This window comes from Ovis aries, chromosome 15 (assembly GCF_016772045.2).
Source record: "Ovis aries strain OAR_USU_Benz2616 breed Rambouillet chromosome 15, ARS-UI_Ramb_v3.0, whole genome shotgun sequence".
NCBI classification, from domain to species: domain Eukaryota; kingdom Metazoa; phylum Chordata; class Mammalia; order Artiodactyla; family Bovidae; genus Ovis; species Ovis aries.
Genome location: NC_056068.1, coordinates 51,843,191 through 51,865,368, shown reverse-complemented (window position 1 = coordinate 51,865,368; position 22,178 = coordinate 51,843,191). Strand labels below are relative to the sequence as shown.

Genomic DNA, 22,178 nt, shown 5'->3' with positions numbered 1-22,178 from the left:
CCAGATCACAGCAGATTCAGTGGCTGTAAAGATAGGAACGAAGCATAGTTTAAGTGATAATATTCATGTCCCTGGACCACACAGTTTCTGGGTTCTCAGGTTTGAGGCCCAGTATTTTCCCTTGTGTGTGTATGTTAGTCTCTCAGTCATGTCCGACTCTTTGCGACCCCATGGACTGTAACCTGCCAGGCTCCTCTGTTCATGAAATTCTCCAGGCAAGAATACAGGAGTGTGTTGCCATTTCCTTCTCCAGGGGATCTTTTGAACCCAGATCTCCTGAATTGCAGGCAGATTCTTTACCATCTGAGCCACCACGGAAGCTCCCTGTATTTTCCCTTCTCTGGCTTAAATCAGTTTGAGAAGGGATTTCTGTAACAGCCTCAAAAGGCCTGATTTAAGATGGTTGTTTCCTTCCGTAGGCACCTTGTCTCTATGAGTACAACTGATTGTCTCAATTCTAGAAGGATGGGAACCTCTTGGAAAAGACCCTACCCAATACCACAGGATGCTCAGACAGGCAGGGCATGGCCTGGATCATGCATCAGCTCAGATGACAGAGATTCTCAGGCAACCTCTCCTGCCAAGCCCTCAAGGATGGCCAACTTCAACCTGCCAGCTTCTAGTAGGAAAGCCAGGTCCAGAACGGTCAAGTGACTTGCCCCCAGAATTCCTCATGGCAGCTAATGTGCTGCCACCAGTTCTACCTGACCTCAGAATCCACACTCTTCTCACTATACCAGAGAAGGCACTAGTCAGTGCTGAGTCATAGAAATGTCCCAGGGAGACAGGGCACCCTGGGGGAACAAACAAAGCCAGAGGCAGGGCTAGAGCCAACCACACCTTTATTAGTTTCTGCAGCAGGGCAACTGGAGCCCCTATCTACAAGGGAATTTAAGCACGCTACTCTGGCTACTGGGCAGGAATGTTAGCATTTCTGCTAGTGACTGGGACAGGATGGGAGAGAAGACTAGAAGGGGACCAAATGAGACTGCTGGGCCACCTTCAGGGAGGCACGTGTGGGGCCTCCTGGACTGAGACAAAGATGGATCAGGTCCCAGAGGTGAACACTGCCATCTCTCCCAGAGTGAAGCAAGGGACAGAGCCTGAGATGGTGACAGCCACAGCTATGGATAGAGGGCCAACCTCCTGGGGAGTAGAAAATCATTTATTGATGGAGGCACCAACCTAGGGGCAAGTCACAAATAGAGCTCACCTGCCCCCTAGCTGACCTCAGGTTCAGCTCAATTGCTGCCCCAAGTACCCTGACATGGAAAATGGGCTTTCTGAGCATTGAAGGAACAAGGGACCCAGAAATCTAGTAGTGGGGAAAATGGGGCTAAATTCAGGGGGTGTTAGGGTATTAAAACAGGCAATATGTTCATTATAAGTACAATCATGTAACTTCCCTCCAAAGGCTCACATCTCCCCCTTACTCAGCACCTTCTTAGCCTGGGGGACCATCATGATCTGGCCCCTGCCCACACCCCAGCCCAGAGGACTCCCTTTCAACTCTTTGGACGTGCCATTATGTTCACAGCTCTGGACTCCTGCCAACAACTGCAGCCCTAGCCTACCTTCCTCACTCTTTGCCCTCATACTGTCAACAGATTGATAACTCCACCTTTGTCAAATGTCTCTTTACTCCTGTTTGTCCCCACCAAGCCTGGAGCTGCCAGAGGAAAGAAAGAACCTGATTCTTGTGTCTCCAGTGACTGAGGAACTTGAAGCCCCATGACTTGCGTTTTCTGTGTCCTGGTGTATTTGGGAGAAAGATATCCAAACGTCTATAATGGATTTCTGGAATGTCTAGCAGTAGATAGAAGGATTTTGAGCTATGTTTGTGCCTGGGATAATAGCTTCCAAAGTGGGATTGGGCTTGGCTAGTGAAAGGTGGGACCAAAGAGACAGGGGCTCTTTTTGGTCTATGCGTAGGGTCCAGGGCTCAGAACCAACAGGGCGACCACATGAGCGAGCCAAGTGCGGCACCTGTGGCGGCTCCCGCAAGCATGCCCATGGCCAGGGGGGCGCCCGCGCTGTAGCAGGGATCCTCCCGCACCACTACGTGCGTCACTCCAGGCCCTGCGGAGAGAAAATCTGTGAGGGCCGCGGACCTGAGAGAGCAGAGAGATCATCCGCCTCCTTCCACTAGGTCCCGGGCCCACTCTCTGGCTCTCCAGTCGGAGAAACTGAGGCCTTGAAAGGAAGGATGAGCGCTCTGTGCCCACGGCTTCTACTCCCTGGATCTGCTATGGACGTTCTGGGACCATGGGGTTAGGGTCGACCGGCGAAGAAAACGTGGGGTCTCCTAAAAATCTCTGGACGACACCTCATGATGGGCCTTCCCAACCACTAGACCCTGGAGTGAGGGGAGGCCGCGTCTCCAGCATTAGCCACCAGGGGTCGCTACCAACTCAGGAACGGGTATTGCTGGGCAGCCAGCGAATAGGGGCCGGCCTAGAGAAGAGGTCCGCTCTGGAGTGGGGAGGGGCTCTGATCCCAGGGCTGTTCTGATTTATGGGATGGGGAGGGCCTTGCAGAGGGTCCCGTTTGGAAAATACGTGGTCACTAAAAGGGTAGGGCCTGGTCCCGACTGACAGACCGTGGGTGGGGATATAGGCAGGGGCAAGGGCGGGCCGGAGACTTACCCGCGTAGGGCGGTCCATAGTAGCTGCGGACATATGTGGTCTCGTGCGCGTTGGGGGGCACCACCTCATAGTAGTCCTGGTACGGGCTGTAGACACGCACCTGGGAAGCCCTGCCTGGTCAGCTGCCAGACCAGGGGCCAGGCTTTGGTCCCCTACCCCTCACATCTGGTTCACACCCTTCTAGGCCCACAGCGCCACCTCACCAAATTTAGAAATGGATCTCCAGATACCAGCAAGCTCCTGAAGAAAAGCCCCACCTCCCCACAAGACCGCTATTATCTAAAACTTCAGCTCCCAGTGAGGCCATTTTCCTGCCCCCGTTTTCCTACCTAGCCCTCCCCTGATCATAAATTCTCCATGGCTCCCTACTTCCTTTGATAGATTTGCTATTATCTGCTAGCAAATAGCAGCTTTCTAGTGGTCACACTTGGAGAAAGCCAATGGATTTCTCTACTCTCCCAGTCATGGAGAGGGGGGGCTGGACAAGGCCCAGGAAATAAAAGGGGGGTGTGGAGGAAGGAAGAGAAAGGAAGGATAAAGATGAGAAGTAACTAAACTATCATTAAGCATCCATTATATTCCAAGTCCTGGGGGAGGAAATAATATGTTATTTCCTCTCATCCTTACAGCAGGCATTGTTTTCCACTCTACCACACAGCCAGGGATGTAGGCTCAGAGGAGAACAGTCAGCATTCTCTCTGGAAGGAAGGAATAGATGTCCATTTTCCCTCCCTCATTAGATTTTTATCAATCCCTCAAAGCCTGACTCAAAGGTCACCCACTCCAGGAAGACCTTCTGGTCTCAGAAAAAATCCTTTCTTTCTGAGTTCTCTGTGACCTATGCTTGTGCCTCTTGTTCCTGGCCTTCCTCCTGACCTCTCCTGCCTGCACCACCGACGTGAGCTATAGGCAAGGACTTTAATTCATTTGTATTGCCATCAAGGCCTAGTGACTAGCATGGAGTAATAAATATAAGCTGAATTAAACAGAAGTTCCTAATTTCCTAAAAGACCTAAAGTTCCTAAGTTCCTAAAGACCCTAAGTTCCTAAGTTCCTAAAAGACCCTCATTTTACCCAAAGGGAACAGACCTGAAGAGGGGGCAGCATCCCCTTCTCTTCTGGCTCCCTCTTCTTAGCCCCTTTGCACCTTATATTTCTGAACTTTAACCTAAATGGTCCAGGTGGTCCCTTGGAAGCTCAGGTGTCCAAACTTAATGCATCTCGCAGTGATTCCATCATCCTTCTACCCCTCAGCCGGCTCTTCTGTAAATGCTCTTCTGTAAATGCCACCACTGCCCACTTAAACCAAGACATCAGGTTGGCACTTGTGTCTTCACACACATCTCCCACATCACATTATCACCAGATCTCATGATTTTATCTTCTAAATATGTTCTATCCATTCTCTTGTCCCGTGCCAAGAGAATAAGCCGTTGGTTTTGGCATCTTGGAAGTTGTGGGTGACCTTGAAAACACTTTTCAGAGGAGGAAAGAAGGAAGAAGCCAGACTATGGCGGATTGAAGAATGGTTGAGAAGTGAGGGATGGAGTCAACATATCATGACACCTCTTTCAAGAAGTTTGGTTGTAAGGAGAAGTCCTCCAAGCACGCCTTGTGATTTCAAATATCTATGCCATTTCTCTTTGATAAGGATGCCTTTCTCATCTTTTTCTATTCAACTACCTAACTTGTCTTTCACACTCAACTCAACATATCACTCTCTCTGAAACTCAGGTTTTGTTAGGGCCCCATCTGGGGCACCCACGGCCCTTAGAATTCCCTCATCACAGCACCAGCCACTCTGTGGTTTTACTGTTGGTATTCCTGTGAGGTGTTTCTCCCATCACACTTGAAGAAAACACTCCCACCACTACCTGGGTCTAAAAATAGGCCTGACTGGAATATGGCAGGTGTCTAATATATTGAATTTATCTCGAGTCAAATACAGAGTCAGACTGGAACTATAGTCACCCAATTCTTAAGTCCAATTTCAAGTCAGGGACAATGACCAGACCCAGAGCAATGCAGAAGGCTCAGGCAAACAAGGCTTAGTCTCAAGTGACGTTCCTGCTGTGCTCCTTCCCCAAGGGTGATCCAATAGGGGTTTCTGCTGGGGGTGACCAGGATCTGAGCTCTAAGCCTTAGAAGGGACTAAGGAGATCTATGCTCTCAGATCCTCAGTTTTACTGGTCAGGAAGTTGAGGTCCAGAGCCTACATCTGCCCTGCAGTTGCACTGTGAGCCAGTGACCCTCCCAGGCCCTGAAGAAAGTGGAAAACACCACTTCATGTCTCTGTGGGGCATTTGTTTCTATCTTCCATGCCTAAGAGGCCCCGAGGTAAACTCATGTGAGTTACCTGGCAACGGGGCAGGGGACTCCCCAGAGACCTCCCAGACAGACCCTAAGGGTTTGATCCCAGATCCCCTCCCTCTCCTCAGGTCCAGCCCCTTTTGTAGGTGGGGACACAGTCAATCAGGAGGTCACATACAAATAGACCCCTCCCCTCAGAAAAGCTGTTGTACATTAATAATCATTTTACAGTATACAAATATATCAAATCATGTTGTATACCTTAAACTAATATAATGTTATATGTCACATAACTCAATAAGACTAGAAAAAAGGACACACAAAAGGGGAAAAAAGGAAAAGCTGCTGTGTATACATAGGTTTATAGCTTTTAAAATTCTATTTTTAGGCATCTCCACTGTAAACAATTTGTATCCTAGTTTGGGTATGAGGATGTCTTACCTATAGATGCCTTAGAATTCTGGGCTGGGAATCACTGACAAATTAAGTGCTCCCAGTCATGTTAGATAACCTCTCAGAGCTTCAGTCTTCTGGTCTACTAATGAGGACAGTCTTTCCTACACTGCCCACTCCCAAGGCACAGTGAGAATCTAGCAGAGCCACGTCTATGCAGCCAGGTGATGCTAGCACTGCTGGGCTCAGTGGTTTTGCACATCAGAATTGTCTGGAGAAATTTCTGAAACCACAGATTTCCAAGGCACCACCCCAGAACTACACAATTAGAGCATCCAGAGGTAGGATCTGAACATTTCCATTGTTTTTAAGTCCTTAAACGATTCTAACACACAGCTACATTGAGTGTCACTGTGTTAGAAAAGTTCACAATTGACCACAGGTACTCTAACCCAAGCCCCCTCACTGCGCCCACCTCATGCCAGGCTGAGCACTGGGGACAGAGAGAGGATTCGCACCCAAATCCTGCTTTCTGGAAACACTGGCTGGGGTGTGTGGCAGGGAGACAGACACGGACTAAGTTATAATATGCAGTAGTGAGGCCATAACAGGGTTTTTTACTCCTTCCTTTCTCCCTTTCTTCACTCATTCATTTGCCCATTAAGTGAACTCTGCCTGAGGCCTTCTTGCGCCCCAGCTTCATGCACCAGGAGTAGGAGAATCAAAATAGACTGCCCACATCACTGAGCACTCATTGCACACCTGCTGTATACCCAGCACTGTGCCAGGCTCCCAAGGGGCACAGCTGACCTAACCTGATTCTTGCCTTGAAGGAAGTTCCAGGTCTCGTGGGAGACTAGAGACAGAAAGGAAGGAACTAGAAATCAGGCAGAATGAAGACAGTACCAGCACTAGTGCAGTGGGAGGGAGTGACCATGGCTGGAGGTTTGGGAAGTCCTCCCTGAGGAGCCAGCAGTCTTTGCGGGGTGTCTCAGAGGATGTCAGGTGAGTAAGGAAAGTAAAGGTCTTTGCAGCAGAGAGGGCAGCATATACAGAGGCTGGAGAGAGGGAAAAGGTCTGGCACAGCTGGGAGCAGAGGATAGAGCAGAGCAGTTGGAGCACAGGGGACAAGCAGGACGAGGTGAGCGAGTCTGGCCCAGGCCAGATCCCAGGGGCCTTGAAAGCAGGGTTGGTTGTCCTACGAATGGTTGGGAGCCATGGAATGTTTGTGAGCAGGGAGGGGATGTGGCTGGGCCCACTTTAGGAGGCACATCCTGGTGGCCAGAATGGTGGCAGGAAGGGCTGAATCCGCACTTACCCAGATCCGCCTCTCAACCTTACAGGGGCTCCACGAGCGGGTCACACACCTGACCTTGGGGCAAACCCGGCGGCTCCTGGGAGGGACGGTGGCTCCAGCTGGGGCCTGCTCAAGCCACAGAAACCCAAGAAGGGGAGGAAGGGGGGTGTCAGAGGCCCTCTACATATGGAGAGACTCAGAGCTCCTCACAGGCCCTAGCAAAGCCCTCTGCCAGCTGGGCAAGGGAATAGCTATCCTCTTCTTCTTCAGCCCACGGTAATGGTGGAGGGCTCAGAAGAGGTGGTGAAATTGCCAAAGTTACACAGAGAAGAAGGATCAGTAGTGTCTCTCCAGAACTGGCCCACCTTCACCTGTTCCAGGCCGCTAAGGCTCCCAGTCTCCAGGGAGCACAGCATAGCTCCGATCACTGACCCATCCACCGGCACCCATCACCCATGACTGTGCCCCCCACCCCTGTGTTCCCTGGAACAGCCAGAGTCAGGGGCTCCTCCTGGAACCTCCACCCAGTGTAGGGTATAACCCTGCAGGATGTAGAGGGACGAAGCAGAGGTCACTCCTAGGTAGGTACAGGACAGACAGACACAGGCGTGAACACTCAGAGGGGGGCAGACACTGGTACAAAGACACAGAGACACAAATACATCCAGTTCGAGCAAGCCTAGGGACCAGAGGGAGGTGTGCATGTACGTGTGTGTAGAGCAGTGGGAGATGGAGTGGAGGTCGGAGCAGAGAGATGTAGGAAGCAGAGCAGCAGGAAGGTGGGCGCAGAGAAGGGACAGGCAGCTTCATAGAGTCACAGAGTGCAGACGGCCAGCCCTCACCTACTTCTTTCTGACCCTCTTGGGTGGGACGACAGGTCTGCCCTGCCTCAGCCAGATTTGGAGCTCAGAGCCAGGTCACTCTACCCAGCTGATCACCACCCCAGCCTCCTCTTATACCGCCTCTACCCAGAAGCTCGAGTCTGCTCCCCAAAGCCTGACCACAGCCCCCCTGCTTAATGCCCTTTATAGTTCCCCACAGCCCTCAGGATAAAGTTCACTTCCTTCCTGGACTTCAAGGCATTTGTGATGCGGCTCCTCAGAGGTCACGTCTCATTTCTTTCCCTCCACGCTTTATCCTCCAGCCAGGTCAGGCTCCTGGCCTTTAGACGTACGTGTCTGCACATACACATTTGCACATACCACTTACCCAGCTTTGCTCGTGTAGCTCCTTCTGTGGATAATTCCCTTCCCTCAAAATCTCACTGACCTAGGTTCCAATCCACTGATTTATGACCATGAGACTTTGGACAAGCCAATTCCCCTCTGAACCTCAGCTCCCCTTTCTGTAAAATGGGACTAAGAATACCAGCCCCTCCTCTTTCTTATTGAAGATTAACTGATACAGTGGATGCTAGGTCCTCAAGCACAATGCCCAGCCCTCAGCAGGTGGATACTGCGGGAGTTTCTAAATGCGTTCCAGTCTTACCTGCCACTTCCCAACAGACTTTTTCTCCAGATGAGAAGAGGCTCTACTGTGCCACAGAGAAGGAGCAGGCACAGAGTCTGGGGTCAGGCAGATGGGGGCTGAGGCCAGGCTGGGCCACCTTAGAGCTGGGGGCTTTGGGCAGTTCCTCAAAACCTCACCTCCATCAGTCACTGAGCTCTGTTGACTCCACCTCCTAAATGTGTCTTGTCCTCCTCATCAGCTTGTCTCTGCCAGCAAGGCCTTAGTTCAGACCCCCAGCCAGATGGCCTGCACCTGTCCCAGCCTTCTAACAGATCTCTGGGCATCCACTTTGACCTTCTTCAGTCCATTCCCTACCTAGCAGCCAGATTATCTTTTTAAAACCACAAGCCTGGTCTTAATAAACTTTTAATGACTCCCAGTGTTCTCAGCAGAAACCACTCTCCTTAACGCAGCTTTTCGTGCCTGGTCTGCTAACCCTCCATCCCCGACTGCTCTCTCCCTCCCTGAGCTGCAGTCACCCCAGCCTTCCTTCTGTTTGTCAGCTTGCCAACATCATAACCTTTCTCAGGGCCCTTGCACCTGCAGCTCCCTCTGCCTGGAAAGCTGTTCCCCTCAGCCCACCCCTTTCACCCAGTTGATATCTGGTATCCTCCAGGTCTTATCTTAAGCCTTGTCTGGACTCCCACCTGGGTCAGGGCATCATGGTGGATGCATACTGAATGCACTCTGCCGTCTCTGTCTGAGCAGCTCTCATCACTGCGGTGGAACCACCAACTCTAATCTGTGACTTCACATCTAGCTCCCCACTAGGCTGAGTCCAGGAGGGCAGGGCCCACATCTCCTCTGCTACCTCCTGATTATGGTCCTTGGCACAGTGCCTGGCATATAGTAGGAACTCAGTAAATATTTGTTAGGTGAATAAATAAAGCTCAACCTTATCATCTGCAGAGGGGGAACAATAATCCCAACCTCACAGGAAGGCTGTGAGAGTAGCTGGTGTTACAACTATACCACACCTGATACATAATAGTTGCTGGATAAAAGATAGTTCCTTTCCTCCTGCTCACATGCCACCCCCTTCAACAAGCCTTCTTGGAGGCCTCTCTCTCCCTCCTCCAAATCTTTTGGTGAACATCTTTTATTCACCCATTGGCTGTCTTCTGTCCTTTTCCACTTGGGACTCAGGGCCTCTGAGTTTGCACAAGTCTATTCACTCACATATATGGAAACTGAGAACTGCTGGCAGGCGGAGACTAAGCCTGAGTCACCCTTGATTCCATGGCAAGTAGGGGTGGGGAAGAGACAGGGAGGAAGGGGGCTCACCGGCGTGGAGTTCGCCTCCAGCAGTGCCGTCTTCCACGCTCTGCAATGCAAACCCACGAGACCATGAGGAGGGAGTGCAGAAGGGAGACTGGGCCCCACATTTTAGACTTTCCTCCCCTACCCCGCCTCTAGCCCCAGTCCCTTGTGAAGGGGAGATCCTCTTCACTCCCTTGGGAAGACAAAGGGGACCCCTCAGCTGCCCCAGTCACACAGAAAAGCCCCCAGCTGAGCTGCTGCAGTTCAATAACTCTCTCAGTCCACAGTCTCCTCACCGCTGGGGAGATTCCAGTTTTCCCATCTAGACAAAAGACAGCTGGGCTTGGGTGGTCCTTTAGTGGTTCAGATTCTGACATGCCTAGGCTGGTCCTCTGGCTGCAGTCTACCTCCACATCCCAAACCTACAAACTCGGTTCCCCTACACTCTGACCCCAGAGCCCCGGGAACGCCTAGTGGACACCGGACAATTGAGCCTTTGTTGGTTGCCATGGCACCTGGCTGGGGTGGACAAGGAGGCTCTGTGCTTTGTCTACCCCGAGCTCGGCTTCCCCTGCTCCCACACATCCCATCTCTTTCACTCTCCTATAGCCTGAAGGCCAACTGACCCCCTGCCAGAGAGTAGGAAGGGAAAGAATGTGAGTGAGCAAAAGGCGCCTGAGGAAGACACACCCAGGCTCTCACAGCATGGACCTGCATCCAACACAGGGCGCCCCACGGGCTACCTCTGTTAGGTGCGTTAGGGTCTATCCCTCAGATCAGAGTACCCCCCACCCCAGGCCATTTTCTAAGAAGGGAGTGAGAGGAGGGCTCTCTGAAGATGCCACAGGGCTGTCTGTTCCTGTGTGTCACCCCAAGTGAGGGCTTACCTAAGAGGCTGTTAGATGCCTGACCCTGAGGAATGACCAGGGGCCACACCTGAGGCAGCTGTGCACACACTGCTCCCACAGCAGTCTTGAATTCATTGTGGACCATGTCAGGAGTTTACTGGATACCATACCAATCACTGTGAGTCATTCAAACCCACTCTGCCCAACCTCCACTGAACCACCATGCTCACTGGTCTTTGTCCCGCTCTCCTACCGTTAGGGTGCTAGCGGCTCAACGAGGAGGAAGACATTGGTCATATTCCCGAGATACCGCCCCATCCTCTCCTGGGAGTGACTCACATGGCGTCATCTCTGGTCTCAGCACACAGGTGCAGGCGGGAGCCCTCCCGTAGGTTCACAGTCAGCAGGCCATCTCGGCTCCGGCCTTCTGGGGGCTGCACATCTAAAGGCCAACACACGCGTATGGGGTTTCCACAGGGCACAGGCCCTGGGTCTCCCCAGCAAACCAGGAACAAGAACAGGAACTGACTTCTCTGGGTCCTGTTGACTGGCCACTGCTGACCTCCTCTGATCTCACATACTTTCCTTGGGATTTTACTCAACTCTTTAGACCCTTCCACCTTTCCACATCGCCTGCTTCCCTAGCTAGGTACATCTCTCTCCCAGTTTCCCTGTTATAATTATGACCTGAGCCTTGGTCAAGGATATTTGCTGGGTAGCTCTGGGCCAGTTACTTAACTTCTCTGAGCCTCCTTATTTCATTTCATTTTTTCCCATTCCTAGCACTGGAGAGGGCAGGAACTGTGTCTGACTCACCTTTATGAACCCAGCATAGGGCCCAGGTTCAGCACAGGGTAGGAACTCAGTAAGGAACTCATTTCTTAACTTACACCACATGAACTGGATTTGATAGAGGCCCAGAAGCAACGTCTGTGGAAGGCCTCTGAAAGCTGCAAAGAACGCCTGAGAATGGCAGGTGTTCTCAGACACAGTGGGAGGGCCGAGCTTGTAGTCACAGAGAGAAAGAGGCTCACCATGGCACTCTTGGCCGATCTTTATGTCACGGACGTTGAAATGGATGAGCACGCGGTCCTCCTCATCCTGGGCAGTCTCATCGTGGTAGTAGCCCAGGGTCCCATCCAGCCACAAGGCAAACCAGTTCCGCTTCCAGCGGCGGAGGATGGAGCCTGTGCGATATTCCAGACCCACAATACGGGCTGATCACAGAGCCTGAGTGGGGGCAGGAGCCGTGGGTGGGCTCCCAACATCCCCTTATCCCCAGCCCCCAGTGTTGTAATCACCCCTTCCTTGTCTGTCTACTCCCTGAAATGATGGCAGGGCCTCTCTCTGTCTTGCTCACCCATTGCCTCCCATTGAGCCTAACAACATAGTCAAGGATCCATACATGTGCTGAATGGTAAATGAATGATCTGATTCCTTCCTTGGGGGAGGCTGGAAATCTTTTAAGTATCACAAGACATGTGATAGTTTAAGTTCATGTCCAATTGAACATTTGTTTCTATATGTACAGTTTGTCAGAGAAAAAGCATTAAATTGTTTTTGTATGAATGCAGAATAGGATTTTTGCAAGAATTAATAGAAAACTAGTTGTCACACGCTTGCCTTAAGGAAACCTTCAGTTTCCATTGCATCCATTCTGCTGAGGGTTGTACAGTTATTGAGTACTTTAAAAACAAAGGCCCCGGGGGACAGTCATTTGTATAGTGTCAGTTTCTTCTGCCAAATGGAGAGCAGAGGGATTGTCCATAGCTCACCTCACAGATCCTAGAACCCAGCGGGACCTGGACTCAGTGTTTTCTGGACTGAATGAACTGAGGATGGGCCATGGGGTATCGGGGAGCTCCTAGCCCAGGACAGCTCTTATTCAGACCATGACTCTGGTCAGAGGTGGATCTGGAAGACCGATCTCTAGCTTTAGACATTTCGAGACTGGAAGTCTTAACAGAAATGGGTAAAGACTAAGAGAGCTTTTTACTTTACAAATTCTGTTTTTGCTTTTTTTTTTACTTTACAAATTCTGAAGAACAGAGGCATTTTTCATTTTGTTCTGTGCCTTGTTCTGTGGCTAGCTCTGGGCCACAGGGGGTTAAACCCAGTCCCTGCACTCCGGGCGCTCACAGTCTGGAGACAGTATGCGGTAGGGGACTGGTGAGGCCCACAGGTAAGGATGGTGAAGTATTGATCAGTGCTATAAGAGGGGTATGTGTGAGGCACTGGGAACAGAAAAGAGAGCTGCTAACCCAGCTTGGTGCTACAGCAGGGGCTGGGGTGGGGAGTAGAGAAAAGGCAGAGAAGGCTCTTTTCAGAAAGAGACACCTGAGCTGGGTCTTGAAAAATAAGTAGTTTACTAAGCAGTCAGGAATGTGAAGGACATTCCCAGCAGAGCGAAGAGTATGTCCAAAGGAGGGAAGGATAAAAAGGGCATGGTTTCTTGAGAGAAGGGTTCACTGTGCAAGTCCAACAGGCCACTTCCCTGACCCCTGGCCCCAGATAAGGTACAGGACAGAAAAGGGCTTGGCCCAGGGTCACTCACTCTGTCTCCACAGCCAGCCGCCCCTCACCAGGGCCATTTCCTCAAAAGGACTTTTCAGGGTGGAGTCAGGCGGAACCTGTCAGAGGGATCACAGACTTCATCAGCTGCTCCACTGAGGCTCCCCTGAGAAAAACCCCCACCCCGGTCCTCCCTGGGGGAGCCACTGAGGAAAGGTTTAAGGGAGTGTGAATAAACAAACAAGGGCAAGCCTGTCTGTCTCCTCTCCATTCTTGGCTCTGGGCACATAATGAGAGCACTGTGCTTGTGGGGTCAGCAGGGCAGCCACACTTTGCAATGGGGTGGGGGTGGGGGTCAGAAGCTTGGATTCCAATCTCATCCCCATAACCTTGACCAAGTCCCTTTTCCCAGCCTCCACATCTAGATCTGTATAAGGATGTCCATCAGGGAGGTAGAGACTGGAGTGAGGAACTCTGAAAATGTTAGAAACCCTGGAATACTGAAATGCTGGCAGCAGAGACTAGTAGAAGCATGGCAGTAAACAAGGACTTTCATGATAAGAAAGCCCTCCTCACATCTGAACCCCACCAGGGTTTCCCAAGGTGGCTCGATGGTAAAGAATCCACCTGCCAATGCAGGAGACAGAGGAGATGCAGGTTTGATCCCTGGGTCAGGAAGATTCCCTGGAGCAGGAAATGGCAACCCACTCCAGTATTCTTGCCTGGAAAATTCCATGGACAGAGGATTTGGCGGGCTACAGTCCCTGGGGGTCGCAAAGAGTAAGACACGACGGAGCACACACAAAGAACCCATTTACAAAGTGCACAGAATAATAGTTCAACAGCAACTATGATTTATCGAGCACTGTATGCCAGGTATACTTCTAAAGTGGTTTCATCTATTACCTCACAATATTCCTTGTTATTTCCAGGAAACTGGGGCCTGGAGAGGTCCAGTCACTTGCACAGATCTTCTTGATTAGTAAGCAGTGGTGCCAGGATTCACACCCAGCAGTCCTGTCTTCTAAGCATTATCCCCATAGGAGTTTTAAAACTCCCAAATATCCAGCCCATATCACATAACAATAAAATCGGAATATCTGAGGGCAGGAGGTAAGCACTGATAGTCTTCAAAGATCCCCAGGTGAGTCAATGAACAGTTTGGGCCCCACTGCAACTCTGTCCAGTGCTTGTGTGATGGAGCTTGGATTGGAATCCAAGTGCCCTCCCCAACTAACTTACACCTGTTATTGCGTAGCAAGGGCTGGCTGGCACACCTGGGGTGGAAGGCCCGGCCTTGTCCCTGCTTCTCCGGCCGCTCCCTCCCATCTTCACGCTCTGACATAGGTCAGACAAGAAGGCCAGGTGTAAACTCCCTCTTCAGCCCCCCTTAATGCACCCACCTGTCTACACCTGTTGCGGTGCTGCTGCCAAAACAGCCGGTTACTTGATGCTGCTGCCGCCCAACCCGCTGCGCCTGCGCTTTGAGTGCCCCAAAGTGCCTGGGGCAATTCACTCTCCAGCCCAGAGCCTAGCTGCCTCGGGGCCCCACCCCCAGGGAGGGGGCGGGGCGTGTAGCGACGGGCTGACAGGAGTCCTTCTGGGACTTGTAGTCTGCAGGCCTAGACCTGGGAACTATACAGCCTCTAGTGGGAGGTAGCCCTGTGCCCACTTGGAGCACAGGTGCGAGGCTGCATCTGTGATTTTATTTTGCTTTTGTCATTATGTTGTTCATTCATTTAGCATGAAATACTTTTCCCCAAGAATCTCGAGCTCTAATTTTCTAGAAAAATGTAAAACTACAGGGAGAAAACCAAGCTCCTAGTTTTGCCATGTTTTCTTGATACTCAGTTTGTGCCTGGTACTGGGCATTAGTAGAAGGCACAAAGAAACATCCGACAAGCCCCTTCATTTCCCAGTTTCCAGTCTGGGAAACACACAAAGTATAGTATTTATGTTCCAACATAAACACACAAAGTAGAGTATGATCTGACAATGGGAAAGTAGAGTTTGATGCTGATGAAGAGATTCAGGAAGGCTTCCCAGAGGAGGCTGCAGGGTCTTGAAGGATAAGTATGAGTGTCTCATTACTTTATGGCAAATAGAAGGGAAAAAATGGAAACAGAGATTTTATTTTCCTGGGCTCCAAAATCACTATGGACGGTGACTACAACCATGAAATTAAAAGACACTTGCTCCTTGGAAGAAAAGCTATGACAAACCTAGACAGCATACTCAAAAGCAGAAACATCACTATGCCAACAAATGGTTTTTCCAGTAGTCATGTACAGATGTGAGAGTTGGACCATGAAGAGTGCTGAGTGCCCAAGAATTGATGCTTTCAAATTGTGGTACGGAAGAAGACTCTTGAGAGTCCCTTGGACAGCAAGGAGATCAAACCAGTCAATCCTACCGGAAATCAGTCCTGAATATTCATTGGAAGGACTGATGCTGAAACTGAAGCTCCGATAATTTGGTCACCTGATGGGAAGAGAGGACTCGCTGGAAAAGACCCTCATGCTGAGAAAGATTGAGGGCAGGAGAAGGGGTCAACAGAGGCTGATTTGAGCAGCCTCCAGAAGATAGTGAAGGACTGGGAAGCCTGGTGTGCTGCAGTCCATGGGGTCGCAAAGAGTTGGACATGACTGAGAGACTGAACAACAATGAGTGTCTAGTATTTCAGTGTTTGGAAAGCAGAGTGCAGGGGTTGGGGTGGGAGGGCATGGGGATCGGTGGGTGATGAAGCTGTAGGGGTTGCAAGGATGTAACATGAAGGCCTTGGAAGACAGGCTTAGGAGCCTGGGCATTTTAGTGACTGGAGCTTGGGATTGGGTGAGGAGCTAGGTGGTACAATTTGTGGCCTGGAAAGGCATTTCTAGGACAGTCAAAAATGGATTGAAAGGGGCCCAACTAGGGAGAGAAGACTATTATCTACCACCACGGTCTGTTCCTCCAGGATCATTTCCTTGGATAGTTCAACCCCACGAAGCCCCACCTAAGAGCAGATCCAGGATGTCATTCGAGAGGAGATAGACTGTCCAGGCCTGAAAGATCCCTTGAGAACAGAACCCACCCTGCCCTGGGTCCTTTGTCCTGTCCCAGAGACCTCTCTCTTACCGGAGCTGCGGGACTCATGGTTCCTGGGCGGTCAGAGCAGCATTTCCCAGAAGGCTCCTGCAGGGGGGCATATCCCTAAGAGCCTCGGAGATAAGGGGATCAGGAAGGTGCTACCAAGTGGAGACCGGAGGGGGTGGCGAAAGGGGGCACACAGCTCCCAGAGAAGCCGGCCTTTCTCTCAGTCCGCTCCCCAAGCTCACCGGTGGATCCCCTATTTGACCTTCAGTTCGCTGGATAACAAGTCATCTATGATTCGGAGGTGGCGTTGCACTAGCATCGATAAGATTCCCGGGGTGGGAGGCGGGGCTCGCCCTCCCCTCTCGGTCGGGGGCGGGGCTGAATGTTCCTTCAGCCGGGCTTGACCGTGCCGTCACCCCAGTCCTGGAGACACGGCTTGGCTCTTTAAGCTTCCCCGTGTTGCTCCTGGGTTTCTGTAATCCTGACCTCAGCTAACCCTGTACTTCGGCCCTTCGTGCAGTGCATGCCTTGCTGAGGGATCCACCAGGGCTGATCCTGCTTGCCCCGGAGCTCATCCCCTCCGTGCAGCTCCAGAAATCAGTTCTCCCAAGTCACGCTTTGCATCCCTGTGTCCTGGATGGACCGTCCCACCCCTCCGTTCTCCAGACTACAGTTGCTGCCTCTTCTGTAGAAGGATGGAAGGGAGGAAGGGAAGGGTGAAGCTGACCTCAGAGAATCTGGGTGCTGCCGCTCTCCCCAGCTCTGCTTGCTCGCCTGGGGTGGCTCCTTCACAGAGGGATGGTGTGAGGGAACAGTGCAGACAGCTCCAAAATTACCTTCTCTGGATTTAGTAACAGATGAAAAGAGATTTTCCAGCATCATTGTGGAATTCATAAGAAGGTCTCCCTATTCCCCCAACCAAAGAGGGGGTGCTATGACAAGAAAAAAGGGAAGGGATGCTTGGCAAACTAAAACCACAGATTCCACTACAAAATCTAAACGCAGCATGTGTGTTAGTCGCTGTCATGTCCGACTCTTCGCGACCCGGTGGACTGTAGTCCGCCAGGCTCCTCTGTCCGTGGAATTCTCCAGGGAAGAATACTGGAGTGGGTTGTCGTTTTTGTCTCCAGGTGATCTTCCCGACCCAGGGAGCCAACCCGCGTCTGCTGCACAACGCAGCATGACCTGACATCAATCTCTGAAATGCTGGTCAATGACCCTGTTTGAGAACCTGATAAATGTATTCTGCCCAGGAAAAAATGCACACACGTGTCCCATTTTACTTATAATTCTTGGGATTTCATAGATGCTTGAAGCTATGATGATTGCTATTGAGACTGTTTTTAATGTTCACAGCTGTGTAGATAAGTGGAAAGAGTATTGGCCTGACAAGCAAGAAGCGCTGAGAGCATAGTAGGGATCATAGCTCCATCAGTGATGGCTTTGAGAGACTGTTTAATCAACTAAAATATGTTAAGACTAACAAGCCGATAAGTATCTACATTTCTGTTGTAACTGTGGTACAGAGCACCATTCGCAGAGAGAAAGTGTTTTGTTATTTCAAATGTCTCTGGTGGGTGAACAGCTCTCAGATAATGTATTGTTTAGAGAATAGTGGGCTGGCTTATCAAATGAAAGTTTACTACTTACATTTTCTAGAAAGTAACATAATGAGAATGATTTATATCATCTCTATTTACTAAGAGAAAATTCTGAGATTTCTATCAAACTGCAAATGGAACAAAAGTAAAACCTCTTATGTAAAAGTTTAATAATAATTTTGGTGGGATATAACTTACATATAATGAAAGTGTATGAAAATGTATGTATGAAATGAATGTATGAAAATGTACTCTTTTAAAGTACACAATTCCCTATTCTGATAAATTCACAGAGTTGTGCAACCATTCCCACTATTTAGTCTCATGTCATTTTCTTTTTTTTTTTTTAGCTGCACCCCTCCTTTGGCTTGTGGAATCTCAGTCCCTCAACCAGGGGTTGAACCCAGGCCACAGGAGTGAAAGGCCAGAATCCTAACCACTAGGCAACCAAGGAACTCTCACATATCATTTTCATTACCTTCAAAGGAAATGTATATGGTTAAGACATTCAAGATGGCTGTTCTCTTGCTCTCTGTACATCCCTTGCCTGACCAGTGCCTGCCTCACCACTCAAATCATGGACCTTCCTACCTACTTGCCCCAGGCCCCAGCTGGTGATTGTTCTTAGCAAAGGGGCAGTGAGGGGTGCGCTCTTTACTGGTTTCCCTGGTAACTGATGAGCCCACCTGACACCAATTCCCCTGTAACTGGTAACCTTCCCTCCCCCTCTGCAGTGAAGGTTGCCCCCAGGTCCTCTCCTGCCAATTTTCTGCCGCACACCGTGGGGCACCGCTTCAGGACCTTGCTTCAGACATGTGAGCTACCCCCATCCTTAAACCGCTGGTGTTTCTGTTGCTGACTCTCGGATCTTTCTTCAGTCTTGAAGCTGGGCAAGCACAGGCCTTGTAGGCCTGTGAAGTGCAGCCCAAAGAAACTCTATACCCTCTAGCAGCCACTCTCAATCCCCTTTCCCCCAAGTCCCTGGCAACCTCTACTTGGTTATGGTTGCTGTTGTTTAAGTATTTATTTATTTGGCTGCACCAGGTCTTAGTTGGGGAGTATGGGATCTAATTTCCTGACCAGGTTTTGAACCCAGGCCTCCTGCATTGGGAGTGTGGAGTCTTAGCCACTAGACTACCAGGGAAGTCCCATGGAACCACTACTTTGCATGAATTTGCCTGTTTTGAACATTGCATATGTACACGCATGCATCCTCAGTTGTTGAGTGGTGTCTGGCTCTTTGCGACTCCACGGACAGTAACCCATCAGGCTTCTCTGTGTATGGAATTTTCCAGGCAAGAATACTGGAGTGGGTTTCCATTTCCTACTCCAGGGGATTTTCCTGACCCAGGGATCGAACCCACGTCTCCTGAGTCTCCTGCATTGGCAGGCAGATTCTATACCACTGCACCACCTGAAAGGCCCTCACATATGTGACCTTTCATGATTGGCTTCTTTCACTTAATGTTTTCTTGGTTCATCCATGTTATAGCAGGTATCAGTACAGTTGACCCTCTGTATCTGCAGAGAATTAGTTCCAGGATTCCCAACACACACACTCAGATGCTCAAAGTGAAAGTGAAAGTGAAGTCACTCAGTCGTGTCCGACTCTGTGTGACCCCATAGACGGCAGCCCACCAGGCTCCCCTGTCCCTGGGATTCTCCAGGCAAGAACATTGGAGTGGGTTGCCATTTCCTTCTCCAGTGCATGAAAGTGAAAAGTGAAAGTGAATTCTCTCAGTCGTATCTGACTCTTAGCGACCCCATGGACTGCAGCCTACCAGGCTCCTCTATCCATGGGATTCTCCAGGCAAGAGTACTGGAGTGGGGTGCCATTGCCTTCTCCAGTCCCTATATAAAGTGACATAATATTTGCATATATCCTACACACATTCACATCGGTATACTTTAAATCATCTTTAGATTACTTATAATACCTAATACAATGTAAATACTGTGTAAAGAGTTGTAAATACAATGTAAATGTTTTTACAACTATGTAATATTTGCCTGTCCTAGACAAATATTTTGCTCTTTGAAACTTACTGGAATTTGTTGTAGTATTTTTGATCTGTGATTGATTGAATTCCCAGGTGCAGAACCTGTTGATATGGAGGACTAACTGTATTTAATTTCTTCTTATTGGTGAATAGCATTCTAAACCATGTTTTATTTATCCATTGATTAGTTGATAGACATTTTGGGTGGTTTCCATCTTACAATACTGCTGTGAATATTTGGGTACAAGTTTTTGGGAGAAGGTATGTTTATATTCCTGTTGGGTATGATATTGCTAAATCATTTGGTAACTCTGTTTCACATTTTGAGGAACTGTCAATCTATTTTCCAAAGTGGCTGCACCATTTTACAATTCCAACAGCAATCTGTGGGCTTTCCAGTTTTTCTCATCCTCGCCAACACTTGTTATTGTCTCTTTTTTAAAGTTTTATTTATATTTAAAATTTTTTGGTTATATATCGTGATATGTAGGATCTTGGTTCCCCAATAAGGGATTGAACCCTTGCCCCCTGCAGTGGAAGTGGGTGGGTGGGGGGGAAGTCGCAACCACTGGACGCCCCCCCCCACCTCAAGGAAGTCTCATATTATAAGACTGTCTCTCTTTTTGATCATAGCCACCCTAGCAGGTGAAAAGTGTTGTTTTGTGGTTTTGATTTGCACTTCCCTGCTTACTCCTTGGAAGGAAAGTTATGACAAACCTAGATAGCATATTAAAAAGCAGAGATATTACTATGCCAACAAAGATCCATCTAGTCAAGGCTATGGTTTTCCCAGTGTTCATGTATGGATGTGAGAGTTGGACTGTGAAGAAGGCTGAGCGCCAAAGAATTGATGCTTTTGAACTGTGGTGCTGGAGAAGATTCTTGAGAGTCCCTTGGACTGCAAGGAGATCCAACCAGTCCATCCTAAAGGAGACCAGTCCTGGGTGTTCATTGGAAGGACTGATGCTGAAGCTGAAACTCCAATACTGTGGCCACCTCATGCGAAGAGCTGACTCATTGGAAAAGACCCTGATGCTGGGAGGGATTGGTGGCAGGAGAAGGGGATGACAGAGGATGAGATGGCTGGATGGCATCACCGACTCGATGGACATGAGTTTGGGTGAACTCCGGGAGTTGGTGATGGACAGGGAGGCCTGGCGTGCTGCGATTCATGGGGTTGCAAAGAGTCGGACACGACTGAGCAACCTAACTGAACTCAATGATCAGTGATGTTGAGCATCTTACTAGTCATTGTATATTTGGAGAAATGTCTGTTTAGGTCGTTTCCCCACTTTTTGATTGGGTTGTTTTTTTCTGGTATAGAGTTGTATGAGCTGCTTGTATATTTTGGAAATTAATCCCTTGTCAGTTTCATTTGCTGTTATTTTTCTCCCATTCTGAGGGTTGTCTTTTTACCTTGTTTATAGTTTCGTTTGCTGTGCAAACGCTTTTAAGTTTAATTCGGTCACACTTGTTTATTTCTGGTTTTATTTTCACTATTCTAGGAGGTGGTTCATAGAGGACCTTGCTGTGATTTATGTCACAGAGTGTTCTGCCTATGTTTTCCTCCAAGAGTTTTATAGTTTCTGGTCTTACATTTAGGTCTTTAATCCATTTTGAGTTTATCTTTGTGAATGGTGTTAGAAAGTGTTCTAACTTAAAAAATGTAGATAATTCTCAAATAATTTTGAAGAAAAAGAAAAATGAAATGGCCTTGCAGTGTTTCAGGGGTTTGAGTAGAAGGGTTAAATGCCTATTCAAAGAACCTGGAAAGTAGTGTACTTCTATTTCCTGGACAGGAATGTCCAGAGAAAAACTCAACCCATGAGGAATGATAAGGACCACAACCTCTTGGGGGAAAACCAGCCCTGAGGGGTTCATCCAGGCTTCTGGAATGGAGGCAGTTCTTTTATTTATGTCTAGGCTATAATACTGTTATTCAATCAAACGCTAATCTAGGTGTTACTGTGAAGCTATTTTGTAGATGTGGTTAACCTCCACAATCAGCTGACTTTAAGTAAAGGAGATTATCCTTGATAATCATCCAATTAGTTGAAGGGCCTTAAGAGCAAAACAGAGATTTCCCTGAAGAAGACTGTATGGTCTGTGGACTGTAGTCTCAGCTCCTGCCTGAGAGTTTCCAGTCTGCTGACCTGGGCTGCAGGTTTCAGACTTGCTAGCCTCACAACCCCCAATTCCTTGAGATAAATCTCTTTATATGTATGTATAACCTACTGGCTCTGTTTTTCTGGAAAGCCCTAATACAGGGAAGAAGGTATCTTCTTGTCAGAACTCCCCATTTGAAACTATTGGAAATACCAGGTTTGGGAACAGAGGAAGAAAGCCTGGCAGCCCAGGAGAAGGTCTGAGGGGAGGGGTGTTGAGATCTTCCTATCTCAGAAGAACAGTACCCCATACCCAGAGATGAGTGGTTGCAAATGCTCCCTGGAAAATGCTCCATCTGGATCATAGAGAGGTTTCTTTCAGCTTCCTGTGCTCTTGTCCAATGATTGGGACCTTTTGGTTCAAGGAAAATAATTTGGTTTTGAGAACAAATGATGCTTTCTAGGTTTTCGTAACTGTCTTTGATGTGCTGTCTGAAAGTCTTTAGCTCTTCATTTGTGTGTTCACCTGGTCATTTGCTTCAGAACTTGCTTCCTCTTGCTCCAAATAATGACTTTCCTGGACAGGTAATTTCTTAAGAGACTCCATTTATTTCTCTTGACAGA

At 49.2% G+C, this 22,178-nt stretch overlaps 1 protein-coding gene across 5 annotated transcripts; it reads right to left on the bottom strand.

The window, feature by feature from the left end:
- Positions 1-825: 825 nt before the first annotated feature.
- PLEKHB1 (pleckstrin homology domain containing B1) lies at positions 826-16,140 on the bottom strand. Of its 5 annotated transcripts, none has more exons than XM_042232744.1 (8): positions 15,891-16,140; positions 12,817-12,892; positions 11,297-11,449; positions 10,602-10,704; positions 9,439-9,478; positions 6,667-6,771; positions 2,646-2,745; positions 826-2,079 (listed from the first exon to the last, which is right to left on the bottom strand). In XM_042232744.1, exons 1-8 carry the CDS (start codon positions 15,906-15,908, stop codon positions 1,943-1,945), a joined length of 732 nt encoding a protein of 243 aa, XP_042088678.1. In that variant the 5' UTR covers positions 15,909-16,140; the 3' UTR covers positions 826-1,942. The 5 variants fall into 5 exon arrangements, with proteins under 5 accessions (XP_042088678.1, XP_042088679.1, XP_004016354.3 ...); XM_042232745.1 differs by lacking the exon at positions 15,891-16,140 and adding an exon at positions 13,680-14,259; XM_004016305.5 differs by lacking the exon at positions 15,891-16,140 and adding an exon at positions 14,177-14,259.
- Positions 16,141-22,178: the final 6,038 nt, after the last annotated feature.

Coding starts and splice junctions, on each gene's coding strand:
- PLEKHB1 (XM_042232744.1), bottom strand. Junction 10,705..11,296: donor GATCGGCCAAGAGTGCCATG/GTGAGCCTCTTT, acceptor GTTGGCCTTTAG/ATGTGCAGCCCCCAGAAGGC. Junction 2,746..6,666: donor AGGTTGAGAGGCGGATCTGG/GTAAGTGCGGAT, acceptor AGGGCTTCCCAG/GTGCGTGTCTACAGCCCGTA.